This window comes from Pelodiscus sinensis, chromosome 29 (genome assembly GCF_052426305.1).
Source record: "Pelodiscus sinensis isolate ZL-2025 chromosome 29, ASM5242630v1, whole genome shotgun sequence".
Lineage (NCBI taxonomy): Eukaryota > Metazoa > Chordata > Testudines > Trionychidae > Pelodiscus > Pelodiscus sinensis.
The window spans coordinates 16,181,039-16,195,341 of NC_143080.1; the positions used below are offsets into that span (position 1 = coordinate 16,181,039).

At 46.2% G+C, this 14,303-nt stretch overlaps 1 protein-coding gene across 3 annotated transcripts in view; it reads left to right on the forward strand.

Annotated features, from left to right (window-relative positions):
• NSF (N-ethylmaleimide sensitive factor, vesicle fusing ATPase) overlaps positions 1-14,303 on the forward strand; it is a 162,543-nt gene that overhangs the window by 111,032 nt on the left and 37,208 nt on the right. For all 3 annotated transcript variants that reach the window (XM_075911369.2, XM_075911370.2, XM_025181455.3), the window contains exons 13-15: positions 6,265-6,360; positions 6,961-7,117; positions 8,646-8,779. In XM_075911369.2, the coding sequence (XP_075767484.1) occupies positions 6,265-6,360; positions 6,961-7,117; positions 8,646-8,779 (387 nt within the window). The remainder of the gene's footprint in view (positions 1-6,264; positions 6,361-6,960; positions 7,118-8,645; positions 8,780-14,303) is intronic.

The following is a 14,303-nucleotide window of genomic DNA, read 5'->3' on the forward strand; positions in this document are numbered from 1 at the left end:
TTTTCCATGCATATGGGTAAGGTTTTGTTGCTTCACCACTATTGACTTTTGTACTGCCATTAAGACCCCTTCATTGCAGTTGTGAAATATCTGCAGTTATGTGTCTATTAAAACATCTGCTTGCTCACCTCCTTCCATGTTGTCAAGTACCAGGTTAGAAAGAGGCTGATAGCTTGCTCAGTACCATCAGTGAGAGCAACAAACCAGTTTCAGTGAGGTGTCAGCAACTTTTCTCTTCCTTGTCTCTCACAGTGGTCCAGATAGGATCAAAGCAATGTCTCCGGCTGTACCTTATCACTTTGCCAGTGTAACCTCCCTGAAACTCTTATTTCATCACCACATAGTTAAAGCTTTTAAACTCGTTGAACTGTTAGGGAAGACTGGGGTGGTAGGTACTTGAGTGGGTTCTGTTCAGGCCAGTATGTGTGGAGAGGGCTGCAGAGTTATGCATGTTTTTATTATTATTAACTTGGTTGGAAAATAGATGCAAGGGGAAGGACTTGAAGTCAATCGGGGAAAAAAATGAGTTCATAACTAAACATCGGATATTTGCTACTTAAAATTTCTCGTTCAAAACACTTCTTGACACAGTGCTTTTAAACTCGGGGTGGAGAATTTTGGGTTGGAGGCCACTGACCAACAGAAAAATCAGTTGGGGGCTGCACACAAGTGGGAAGGAAAAAAGTGGCACCCTGAATGAGAAGAAAGACTCTCCTCACATTCCTCTTGCACACAGATGAGTGTCTAGAGGGTACTGCCTAGTAGATCTTGTGTGCTCCAGCTCAGTGGTGGGGCAGCAGGAAGGCTGAAGTGCCAGCACAGGCTTCCTAATGCCTTGGCGGGGGGGGGGGGGTGCGCGCTAAACCTCAGGGGCCAGATCCAGGGTTTGGAGCTTACTAAGGAGAAATGCCCATAGAGTCTATTCATTATACACTCCATGCTTCTTTGCTCTGCCACAGTGTGCAAAGCTAATCAACCCCTCCTGAAGGTTGATTAACTTAGTATGCTTGATGTCAGATGAGCCTCTCTGAAGTTAATTTTGTCAAGTTCTTGTAGTTTGTGAATATTCTCTTTAACTCAATCCTGTATTAAAGTGCTGGGGGTTTTGTTGGTGTGATATTGCTGGAAGAGTGCCTTGCTCTCTCCTGTCCAGCAACGAGTGAATGCTTTTCTGAAGCCTACGGCAATGCCGATAGTAGTAGGCCTAAAAGCACTGGTGGTGAGCTGGATAATGGTGCTCTCTGGTTTATCAAACCCTCTGATCACCACAGAGTCCAGTACAGTTTGATCTTTAGTTATTGATCTTCACTCTCCAGGTGTGTTTCTTTCAGAACAATCACATCAGAGTTAAGTCCTCAAAATCATTGATATATAATTGCAGTTTACAATAAGCTCTCAATATTGAGCTGCATAATTGGCAAGAGTGGGCTTCTTTGAAGGAAGGTTTGGCCTAGGGACGTAAGTGACTAGTCGACTACCCAATAAGCAAATGCTTATCCGGTAGTCAAGTAGGAACTTGACTAGTTGCTTCCCCCCACCTTGCTGTCTCTGTCAGAGAGGCAGCAAGGGTGGGGAGTACGAGCCGGTGCTGGGGAAAGCCAGCTCAAAAATCGGTCCCCACCCCCAGCACCGTCTGCACAGTGGGCAGGGGATGCAGAGGCTAGCGGGGATTGATACAGTCCTGCTCGTGCCGGTCGCACTGCTGCTTCTCTCCCTTTGGAATGTACACAAGCCGCTTGCGACTCATGTACATTTCAAAGGAAGAGGCACAGAGGGGAACCCCACGCCAGTGGGGACTGCTTTGCTCTTGGCGTGGTTCCCGCTACCTCTCTCCCTTTGAGAGGTACAAGAGCCGAGTGTGCCTCTTGTACATTTCAAAGGGAGAGGCGCAGTGGGATAGCAAGTTCCCCCCTTATTGACTAATTGAGTAGTCAATGGAAATTCCATCGACTACCTGATTAGCTGATTAATCGAAATATAACATCCCTAGTTTGACCTTGACATGGGCCATTACTGCCATTGCATTTGTTACCAATTTGATGACATTTGTTGTGCTTTTGCATGTAAAATCTCCACTCATTGCTTTTTAAATGTAAAAAGAAGAGAAATATTTGTTCTGCTTTGTGGGTATTTTTGTCAGAAGAAACATTCCATCATTAAAACCATTCTGCATTTTTCGTAGTGTACTAGAGAAATATTGGGCTATCATTAGAATGATAGGATCAGAAGAGCCATCTAGTTTAATCCCCTGCCAACATGTAGGATTTGTTGTGTCTAAACCAGCTAAGATTAAATGGCCACACAGGCTACTTTTGAAGTCTCCAGTCAAGGATTTTCCACAACGTCCCTCAGCAAATCTGTTCCATTGGCTTCCTGTTCTTATAGTTAGAAAGTTTTTCTTGTTCTTTAGTCTAAATTTGCCGTGCTGGAGTTTGAACCCATTCCCTATTGTCCTCCCCTCTGTGGCAAGCAAGAACAATTTTTTCTCCAATTTTAGAGCAGTCTTTCAAGTGTCTGAAGGTCACTATCATATCCCCTCCTCCTTAATCTCCTCTGTTCTAAATTAAACATACTGAGTTCCTTCAGCTTTCTTGCATTCCATTGCTTTGATCATCTTCGTTGTTCACCTCTGGATTTTTTCCAGTTTCTGTACATCCCTTCTGTACTTTGGTGACCAGAACAGGACAGTGTTCCAACTGAGGACCTAACCAGTGCTGAGTAGTGCCGTACTGTCACATCCTGTGATTTACATGCTGTGCCTCTGTTCATACAACCAAACATTATATTTGCTTGTTTTGAAGCAGCAATCCTTTTCAGGTTCAGGTTGTGATCCACCCAAACTCCCAAATCCAGTGGTGCTGCCAAGCCAGTCACTCCCCAGTCTGCATTAGTGAATTTAGCATTTTCCCTAAGTACAGCACCTGACATTTGTCTGTTGGATTTCATTCTGTCATCTGTTTCCCGGTTCTTCAATTTATTAAGATCCCTCTGAATTTTAGCTTTTTCCTCCAAGGGGTTGGAATCCTCCCCTCCCTCTCCCAGCTTTGAGTCACAGGCAAATTTGATCAGTATGATCTCCATAGTTACATCTAGATCATTAATAAGTGTTGTACACCACTGGAACCAGGACAGATCCCTGTGTAACCTCACTTGAGAAATCTGACAACATTCCATTAATAGTTACTTTGCTTGCAATTCAGCCACCCATGTATCCATTTCATGGTACCATGGGTAGCTTGCATTTCTTATGCTTACTTATCCGAGAAGAGTGAGGGGGGATTTGAGAGCAGCCTTCAACTTCCTGAAGGGAGGTTCCAAAGAGGATGGAGAGAGGCTGTTCTCAGTCGTGATGGGTGGCAGAATAAGGAGCAATGGTGTCAAGTGGGGGAGGTCTAGGCTGGATATTGGGGGAAAACTATTTCAATGGGAGGGTGGTGAAGCACTGGAATGGGTTACCTAGGGAGGTGGTGGAATCTCCATCTCTAGAGGTTTTTAAGTCTCGGCTTGACAATGCCCTGGCTGGATTGATTTAGTTGGGATTGGGCCTGCTTTGGTCCTGAAGTCTCTTCCAGCCCTATAATTCTATGATTCTGCTATCGTGTGGGACTGTGTCTTAAGCCTTGTTGTAACTCTAGGTATGTCATCTTCCAGGTACTTGCAAATTGAATGCTTTAAGCTTTGCTCTAGTAGCTCCTCAAGACAAGCTGGCTGCCCTGGCTCTTCCTTTTCCCCTTTATTAAAGAGGGGCACCACATTAGTGTGTCTCCGCGGTTCTCCAGCACCTCTCCTGTCATCTATGAGTTTGCCATTATTATTGGCAATGGCCTGGAATTTCTGCAACTAATTTCTTCAGCATCTTTGGGTGAATAACGTCTGGCATTGCTGGTGTGAATTCATTCACATTGGTCAGAAGATCTCTGATGCGGAGTTCTTTACTCATCCCGAGCGACATTCCCTGTACTGTCTGTAAAAACTTTGCTACTCATTCGGTAACATTCATGGCTTGCTGTTGAGACTTTGGCAGGGAAAACATTCATTGATTTGACTTGTCAAATGTGTCCACCTTGTCTCCATGTGCACAGACAGAAATGAAACTCCTGTACTTACTACATGTCAATAACTTCTCTTGCGCCAAGAGTCTCAAGTCAGACTATATGAGGTGTTTAGTTGGTAATGAATTTCAGGTATGGTCAGCACCTAAACTTGATTTGGGCCCAGCAAAAGTCTTTGAATCACAAATACTAATGATACTAATCTCGAGTCATCCAGTCACCTGGGTGCACTTAAAATGTCATTGTCCACATTAATGGTTTAGTAAGGGTCAGAAGTCACTCACTGTAAAATATGGGTAGTTTAGAGAAAGCGAAAACTTTTAGTCCTTAAGTAACAAATAGAAAACGAAAACCTTTTATTTTGGGAAATGTATAAAAAGGACCACAAAGTCTGTCAAAGTTGTGTTGCAATACACACATCACCTGATGACAGTGAGTAAAATCAAATTACTGTGTAATGTGGCATGGGGAACCTTTCTCCTATTGGGGGGACACTGACCCCCAGAAAAAATCAGTTGCAGACCAAACTTAGCCCTATGTGGGAGGAGGGGGGGAAGCTCAGGGTTTCCCCTAAACTCTTTGGGATTAGTGTTGCCAGCCTTCCCGACTGGATGCATTGCCATGAATGGTAATAGCATCTGGTCAGAAAAGTTGGCACCCTTATAATTGGGGTGGGGCCAAAACTCGGGTTCAGGATGCAGAAGGGGGCTCCAAACTGGGGCAGAACATAGGGGTAGGGTCCTAACTGGGGGTGCAGGCTCTGGGGAGGTGCTTGGGATGAAGGAGTTGGGGTACAGAATGGGGCTGTGGGCAGGGGCAAAGGGGTTTGGAGGGCAGGAAGGAGCTTATGACAGGAGGTTGGGGTATGGTGGTGGGGTCCGGGTGGGAGTTAGGGTGCTGGAGAAGAGTCAGGGCTGGATTAGAGGGCAGAGGTGCAGGCTGTGGGAGGGAATTAGGGTACGGAAGGGGGCTCAGGGCTAGGGCAGAGGATTGAAGTACAGGAGGAGATGCAGGGAGATTACATCCGGCAGCTCCCAGAATTGGAAATGGACTTGATTTGTACTTTACCACTTTATAAGTAAATCATTTAGTTCACATTTGTACTTACCCTTCTCCTTGTATCTGCAAACTGCTGCTGCTTGGGGTCAGCAGGCAGCCATGCCAGTAGTAAGAACCAGTTCTTCTATCTGTATCATGTTAAGGCCTGAAAAATTGCTTTAAATTCACTCATGACTCCTGATTTCCACCCCGGGCAGTCACGATTTCCAAGTGCTATAGATCCACCAACTAACCCTAGGCAATATGGAGGGATTGTGCAGCAAGAAGCTGTACGTGGTTTGATGAAAAGATTCTACAGCCTGCGAAGGCTGTTCCCCAATAATATGCTGACCATGAGTTAAAATGCACGGTTACAGCAGCGTGGGCAGCACAGCACACCAGTGTCACTTGGCCATTTCATTGTGCCTGACAAACCATTTGTAAGGAGTGAGAAGGACCCCAGTGGCTCTGCAAGTCTGGAATGTGTGAACCCTACTCACTACCTTTTAAAGCTTGGGGGGCTGTTCAGATAGAAATGGGACTCCATTCTTTGCCTGGAAGGGACAGTTCTTGATGTGAGGCTGTATAAGGCTTCCCAGCTGAATTCAGCTCTTTTAAGCAATGCTGATCATACTGTTTTTAGGAAGGCATTTTGGTCCTAAATTAAAATAGGCTCTTAGGCATGCTTCATCTGATGTAAATATAGGGAAAGCAGTAAGTTACCAACCAAGCATGTAGGGTTTTAAAATCGGGTTGGGTGGGAACCTGGTCAGAGTAGAGAGCTGGAAGCCGGGAACTCCAGTTATCCCATCTCTAACACTAGCTCCTCTGAGTCTTCAAGTAAGTCAGCGAGGACCATGCAGAGTCAGGCCCTCAATCGCCATCCCTCAGTGCTAATATTTCCTCCCTATACAATGCTAATATTAATGAGACACTGTCTGACGTAGATGTGAGAACTAGCTAATGGCCATGATTCAAACTGGAGATGAAAACTGTTCAGTAGTTGTGTGGTAAGTGGGGTGCTGAACAAGATTTCTTTAGGTTTTATTGGCTTATAATTAAGCACAGAATCAAAATCCTTTGAACACAGAGAAGGATGTTCAGCGCGGTCCTTGAGGTAACTTGCACTGTGAGACTGACTGTGTGTTAACCCTCTTCCTTGTAATTGAATTAGGCCAGCACCAAAGTAGAAGTGGATATAGAGACAGCAGATCGTCTGCGGGTGACGAGGGGAGACTTCTTAACCTCTCTGGAGAATGATATCAAGCCGGTGAGTGGGGCCCTTTAATTCACATAATAAATTGGTGAGTGCAGATAGCAACCACTTCAGATCTGTGCACATGGGCAAGTATAATGCTGCAGCATGGCTCATTTCTGTGGCTTAATCAAACTGAATACTATTCAACCTCAGTGGAGGGGGCCCTCCACTTGGCAGGACACACTAGTTGATCATTAGCCTAATCTCACTGCAATTGAGTGAGAGATTTGATGCTGAATTCAGTGGCAGGAGGATTAGGGCTCTGATGCAGAGAACTTGATGTATTTTAGTAAAGTGTAGATGATTTCAATTCCTACAAGTGATTTACATCGGGAGAGGTGATATTGTATGTGACTACAGAGGTTATCCTATGTTAAACAGGCAGTGATATCTTATTTTATTGTCCTTTAAAACAAACTGTACCACATCACTGCTAAATCTTTCATTTAACTGATCATTCAGCTACAGTGTATACCAAAATCTTAGGTAATTACATTGAAGAAGCTCACCACAACACAGGTCACTCTAGTTTTGTTTACTGGCCTTTGCCATGTTTTCCATTGATCAAACAAGACTCCCTGCTGAACAATTCTTTCATCTTATGACACACAGGCATTTGGAACCAACCAGGAGGATTATGCAAGTTACATCATGAATGGCATTATCAAGTGGGGTGACCCTGTAACACGGGTTCTGGAAGATGGAGAACTGCTTGTCCAGCAAACCAAAAACAGTGACCGCACTCCGCTAGTTAGCGTTCTTTTAGAAGGTGAGTTTAGGGATATTACTATGTTGCTTCTGAAAGTGAATTACACACACAGTCCAGTCTTTTCAGTTATCACATACAGTATTTGGGCTAGGCATTCAGTAGTGTGTAAAGTCAACTTAACAGAAAGAAAATGGCAAAATGATTAGATGAATGCATGTTGCATCCGATATTAGACTAGGGTTGTCTGGTTCTTGGAGTGTGTGGAACATTGTCCATCCTATATCTGCTCTTAGAACACTAGAGCAAGAGTGAATACTTTGTAACTAGTTACCTGTTTACAGACAGGAAAAATTCAATCTGCCTGTGAGCAATTGCAGTTACTGTGAATTGATGTGTTACTGGAAGTTCTTTACTGAGTAGCATCTTTAGTTTGTTGCTGCTTCTTCATTCGTTTGTTGCTAGTATGTGACACTTATGTTGTGTATTATTAATTAACTTGAAGATTTTGCTGGCATTGCTCAGGTCCTTAACTCAATTCATTTGTGTTTGTCTTCATTGAAATGATTGCTGTGGGGTGGGGCTGGGGATGAGGGGTTCAGTATGCTAGCTGCCCAGGGGAGAGAGAACTACCCCACATCTCTGACACCGCAGCAGCTTGGAGCCAGGTGAGAAGCGCCTCTCCATAGCAGCTGCAGCTCCAGTGGGCACAGCCAGGGGAGAGGTGCATGACCCCAGTTGGGGCAGGTCCAGGTTTCTCTGCTGCCTGCGGACCCACGCGAAAGGGAGGAATGCAGCAAACTCTGCACTTCCCCTCATTTCCGGATGAGGGGGAACAGCCAGCAATGTTCCTGTGTGAATGGGGGAAGGAGGGAGCTTCCTTCCCTCCACACCCTCCGTAAAGCTGTAAAGTGTGCCTGGGGTGGAAAACTTGGGGCTGGGGCAGTTCCAGATGGCAGGGGGAGACACTCCCAGCCAGCCCCTTTCATGTGCCGGTGTCTTTTCTGTATGATTGTATGAGAAATATTCCTAGGCAGACCTGGAGATCAATAGACTTGTGCACGGACAGACAAACTCTCAGACAGAGGGTGGATTTGGTGTGGCACGTAGGCTGTACCGTATGTTTGTGGTTGAATTAGTTTTTCTCTTGAGTTTCCAGTTACAAATTCCACTTTTCCCTTCCATGGGAATTCTAATCATTCACACAGAATTCCTGCCAGCCATCTTGTTTGCAAACGCACAAGGGGCATATATGTAGTTTAAGCAAATTCATTTAAAATCAAAGTAAACTTATCCAGTCCTATGCAGTAAAGTAGGCCAGCTCATTAAGACACGGCATCTTTTTGGTTCTTGGCTTTTTTTATTTTGCAAGTCGCACTCCTTGGAGTCCAAATAGTCTCTGTAATTAGCCTCTTTGGGTGGTAATGCTAGACAAGAACTGAGAAAGAAGAGGAGTGAATTTTCTATGCATGAAGAGTCAGTTTAAAATGTGAATAAGATTATTAACTTGCTTGAGTCCATCTAACTTCCTTTGAGCCTTGTTGTAAAATCTTATTCCCACTTTCTGACTCTTATCTCTTTCTTTGCATAGGTCCCCCACATAGTGGAAAGACCGCCTTGGCAGCAAAGATTGCAGAAGAGTCCAACTTTCCCTTTATCAAGATCTGTTCTCCTGATAAGACAATTGGCTTTTCTGAAACTGCTAAGTGCCAAGCTATGAAGAAGGTACTATGGGCATTACTGTAATTATCTGAACCTGATTCTTGTGTACTCTGACCTGAGATTGAAAACTGACTTTGCCCTAAATTGTGCTTTCTAGTCTGAACGTCAGAGTTACCCCCAGCTCCTACTCTTCCTTGTCTACATGCTCTTACTTAGACGGCTGGGGACTATTGACATGGATCTTATACACAGCCATCAACAATATGGCTGAGCACCCAAAAAGTCAGGAAATGCCAGAACTAAGGTGCCCCCTTGTGCATACGTGTTATGAGACAGTTTTTATTTACATGGTCACATCATTTTTTTTCCCCCACAGAACCTCATTTAGAACTCAAGATGAACAACATTTTGGGGATGAATTGTTACGAGGCAAATGAGTCTGTTGTCACTAGGACCCTTGCCTTTTCTGCTACTGCAATTGGAGAGCTATAGTGAGTAAGATGAAATTGTGGGAATAGAAAGGATGGTCTCATGCTTGAGGCAGTTGAATGCTGCACTGGCAAATTGGACACCATCTCGGCAATAGAGTTCCTAGGTGAAACGCTTAAAAAAAACTTTTAAGGGCATAGGAATGGCCATAATGGATCAGACCAATGGCCCATTTAGCCCTGTCTCCTGTTAGTGGCCAGTGCCAGATACTAGAGAGAATGAACGGAATAAGGTAGGTGTCCAGTGATCTATCCCCGTCTTCTAGTCCCAGCTTCTGGCAGTCAGAGGCTGAAGGGCACTCAAAGCATGGGCTTGCATCCCTGACCATCTTGGCTCATACCCATTGATTGACCTGTCCTCTGTTCCCCTTTTGAGCTCAGCTACATTTCAGGTCTTCACAACATCCTATGGCAGTGAGTTGCCCAGATGGACTGTGTTGTGTAAAAAAGTATTTTCTTATGCTTGTTTTAAATCTGCTGCCTGCTAATTTTGTTTGGGTGACTTCTAGCTTGCATGTTCCTTATTCATTTTCTATAAAATGATTCTGCTTTGAGTGCTTGTGAAGGAATAGAATCTGGACATCGAATGTGAAGCAAGCGGAAGTTTACTACACGCAGCGCTGGGTAGAGTGCCACATCGTTTGCTTGAGCTCAGTGAACACTGCCAAACAATAGGTTACAACTAGTTACATAGGATGCTCAGTGGGCAGATCAAAGTGATGGGAGGGGGGAAGATCCCAGACCCCCTAGATAGATACTAATAGTAAGGCAAGATAAGAGCAATAATATAAAGTTACATAGTATTTCCAGTAAAACAAGTATTTAAACAAAGCAGACATCAATTGTCAGTTAAGTGGTGATATGTCTGTCAGCTTCAAGAAGGTATCTCTGCAGGATTTGGTCCATCTGGGGATTAAAGGAGAGACATGAGGAGTACTTAACAATGGCACAGTTGTGCCTAGCAGCATTGAATGTGTCATGTCCTCTCTCCCACTCTGAGCTAGGTGTGTGTGTGTGACGGGATGGGCAGTAACCATCATGTATATCATAGCCTGCCTCTGGAATTTTCATCCTACAGCTTGCTCATTCCCATTCCAATTAGGTGTGCACAGACTGCGTGCACCGATTCTGGAGCTTTTTCTCTTAGCAGTACCCGTTGGGCCAGTCAGGGAGCCCCCTGGAGTGGCGCTAGCATATCTGTGCATATATACCCCTTCTGGCCCCTCACCCCCTCAAGTCCTTTTTACCGCCCCTGACGGTAGCTGCAGCATCCTCAAGACTGGTAGTCTTCACTTTAGCCTGTATATAGGTCTGTAGATTTGTCAGTGTTTCTCAGTTAGTTAGTACCTCATTAGTTTCTGTCAATAGTTTTAGATAAGGGCTGGGGAGGGGATGCCAGGACCCCAGGGATTCAAGCTGTGTTCATCGTGCTTGAAGCCTATCCCCTGCGGGGATCTGCTGACTCTTGCTTGAAGTGTCTCGGGGAGGCCCATCACACGGAAAGGGTTTTAAATCGAGGGCTGAGAGAGGAAGGGACTTGAGGCTCAAGTTGATCCTCATGGAGTCTGCTTTATAGTTGTTGGCTCCAAAGCGGGGCCCATCAGTGCACAACGCACCGTTCTCAGTGCGGGAGGCTTCTGTGGTGCCGTCCAGGCACCAGACTACCTCTTCAAAGCCACCTAGTCCCTGGCACCAAGGAGAGCCAAGAATGCCAGGGGAAGATCCCCGGAGAGGCGCGGCCACAAGGTGTGCCCGAAGGAGGGGCACTTGGCCTCAAACGCACTCTGGGATGTCCCAGTCCCACCCAGGCGAAGCCATACTTCCACGCAGAAAGGAAGTCCAGTACCAGAAGGGACTTTCGAGGAACTCCGCAAGCCATGGACTTTTGACATGGCACGAGAGCTCATTGAATTGACCTCCCCAGAGGCAGGGGCCTTGGCAAGAGCAGCTCCAGATTTGCCCAATCCGGCCCCAACGCGGGCACCAAGCCATTGGGCGGCACCAACGCGGGCACCGATTTCGACAATGATACCAATACCACCGGCCCCAACATGGACACTCTAGACCCTATCCCGGCCTTCCATCATATCTACCTCTCCCTCTAGCTTAGTGTCATCCGCAAACTTGCTGAGGATGCAATCCATCCCCTCATCCAGGTCATATTAAAGATGTTGAAGAAAACCAGCCCTAGAACTGATCCTTCGGGCACTCCACTAGAAACTGACCACCAACCTGACATTGAGCCAGCTTTCTATTCGTCTTATAGTCTATTTATGCAAGCCATACTCCCTTAACTTGCTGGCAAAAATATTGTGGGAGACCGTATCAAAAGCTTTGCTAAAGTCAAGGTATATTACATCCACCAACTTCCCTATTTCCACAGCGCCAGTTACCTCATCATAGATTGGTCAGGCATGACTTGCCCTTCATGAATCCATGTTGACTATTCCTGATCACCTTCCCTTCTTCCAAGTGCTTCAAAATGGATTCCTTGAGGATCCCCTCTATGATTTTTCCGGGGACTAAGGTAAGGCTGACAGGTCTGTAGTTCCCTGGATTGTCGTCCTTCCCTTTTTTAAAGATGGGCACTACATTTGCCTTTTTCCAATTATCTGGGATCTTTCCTGATCTCCATGAGTTTTCAAAGATAATGGCCAAAGGCTCCGCAATGACATTTGCCAACTCCCTTAGTACCCTCAGATGCATTAAATCCAGACCCATGGATTTGTGTATGTCTAGCTTTTCGAAATAGTTCTTAACCTGTTCTTTATCTACTGAGAACTGCCCACTTACTTCGCATACTGTGTTGCCTAGTGCATTAGTCTGGGAGCTGACCTTGTCTGTGAAGACCGAGGCAAGGAAAGCATTGAGTACTTCAGTTTTTCCCAAATCATGTCACTGGGTTACCTCCCTCATCCAGTAAGGACCCCATGCCCTCTCTGATCACCCTCTTCTTGCTAACATGCCTGGAGAAACCTTTCTTGTTACCCTTCACATCTCTTGCCAGCTGCAATTCCAATTGCGTTTTCGCCTTCCTGATAACTCCCCTGCATTCTTGAGCAATGTATTTATACTCTTCCCTAGTCAGCTGTCCAAGTTTACACTTCTTGTGAGCTTCCCAACAAGCTCACAGCGTCTTGTGACACATGAAATTGAGACACACGTTCAGGAAGAAGGCCAGGTGGGGACCATTCTAACCTTGTCCTTAAAGAAAATTGTGTAAGGAGGCTCCTGGCTGAGGTGACTGCGATCGAGAATGCGACCTTCCACGCCAAGTGCTTCGGAGAGCAGGAGGCTAAGGGCTCAAAGGGGGCTCTCATGAGACCCATCAGGACCAAACTGAGATGCAAGGGTGGCACCGGGGGTGCGTATAGGGAAACAACCTGTCTACCCGTCATTAACCTCTTTACCACTGTATTAGTGAACACGGACCTGTGGCCTTCCCCAGGGTGAAGGGCTGCAATTGCTGCTAAATGCACCTTCAATGAGGAAGGAGCAAGGCCTTGATGTCTAAGCTGTGATACTGAGATTAGGAGGATTGTAGCACACACCAGGTTTACCCCCTTCTGCTCTGCCCATCAGTCAAACCGGCTACACTTGGCCTCATACAGTGCTCTGGTAGAGGATTTTCTACTCTCTAGCAACACCTTCTGTACCTCCTGCAAGCAAAGTCGCTCTAGCCCTGTCCCCCATACAGGTTCCATGCTGCTAGGTGGAGGGCTGCTAGGTTCAGATGGCACAGCCTCCCTCCTCTCAAATCCTGGGTGATCAGGTCTGGGGCTAGTGGCAGCCTCACCGGGTCCTCCACCACTAACTCTAACAGGAGGTGAACCAGTGTTGGCGAGGCCACATCGGCACCACCATGATGACCTCTGCCCCGAAGCGCCTGACCCTGATGAGGGTCTCGTGAATTAGCGAGAAAGGAGGAAATGCATACAACAGCCTCTGGGGCTACTGTATATGCAGTGCACCCCCCTGAGACCCAAGACGATGGCTCATGAACAAGCAGTAGCTCTGACATTGGGCATTGTTCCGTGAGGCAAAGAGATCCAGATGGGAATAACCCCCCCTCTGGATGACTTGCTGTATATCATCTGTCCTGATGGTCCACTCATGGGCCCGAAAGGACCGACTGAGCTTGTCTGCCAGAACATTGCTGGACCACAGAAGATGGGATACCTCCAGGTGGATGTTCCGGGAAATGCGTAACTCCCACAGTTCTAAGGCTTCTTTGCAAAGGAGAGAGGAACAAGCTCCACCCTGTTTGTTGATATAATACATGGTGGTCATGTTGTCGTTGACCACTCTGTTCTCCAGTTGGGGAAGGAAGGCCTGGCACGCCAGCCTGACCACCCTGAGCTCTTTGACATTTATGTGTAAGGAACTCTCCCCCAGGGAGCACATACCTTGAGTCCTGAGTGTTACCAGATTTGCCCAATACTCTGGGGTATGCTCATTTATCAGGGTTACCCTTATGGGACTGGGGGAATGTTGACAGTTCTATCAGTGTGCTGTTGGTGCTTACTTGGGCTCTCATATGGAGCTGAATTCTCCCTGCTGCCAATTCCCCCTCCCACTGGAGCTCTCTTGCAAGAACTAGGTTCCTCAGGATGGGGTTCTTCCCACCTTAGCAACACACACAGACACTCACACCCACTAACAGAGCACGCCTGAGAGGACTGGGTACTCAGCACTCACAAGCAGACCCCCTCATATGTCCCTGGACTCAGCTGGCTGGGTTTCACAGCAATGCCACACTGCACCCTCATGTGCCTTTGGACTCCGTGGGCTGGATTAAACAGCACTTTAAGCTGCCATCTTCATAAGCACCCAGGTTCAGCACCCGCTATCCCCACTTTCACACCACAGTCATTCACTGGTAAACCACACGATGAGCAAACCCCACAGGATTTTGTGTACTACAGGGATCTTTTGCTTGGGTACAAGAAGCGTTGTTGCAGAGCGAATGGGGAAGCCAAAACAACACCCCTTAAAGAAGAGTGAGCAAAAGAGAAAGAAAGAGAGAGAAGCAACCAGCTTAACAATGAAAGTGATTTATTTCTGAGTAGTGAATAGATATCAAAGTTACAATATTAAAT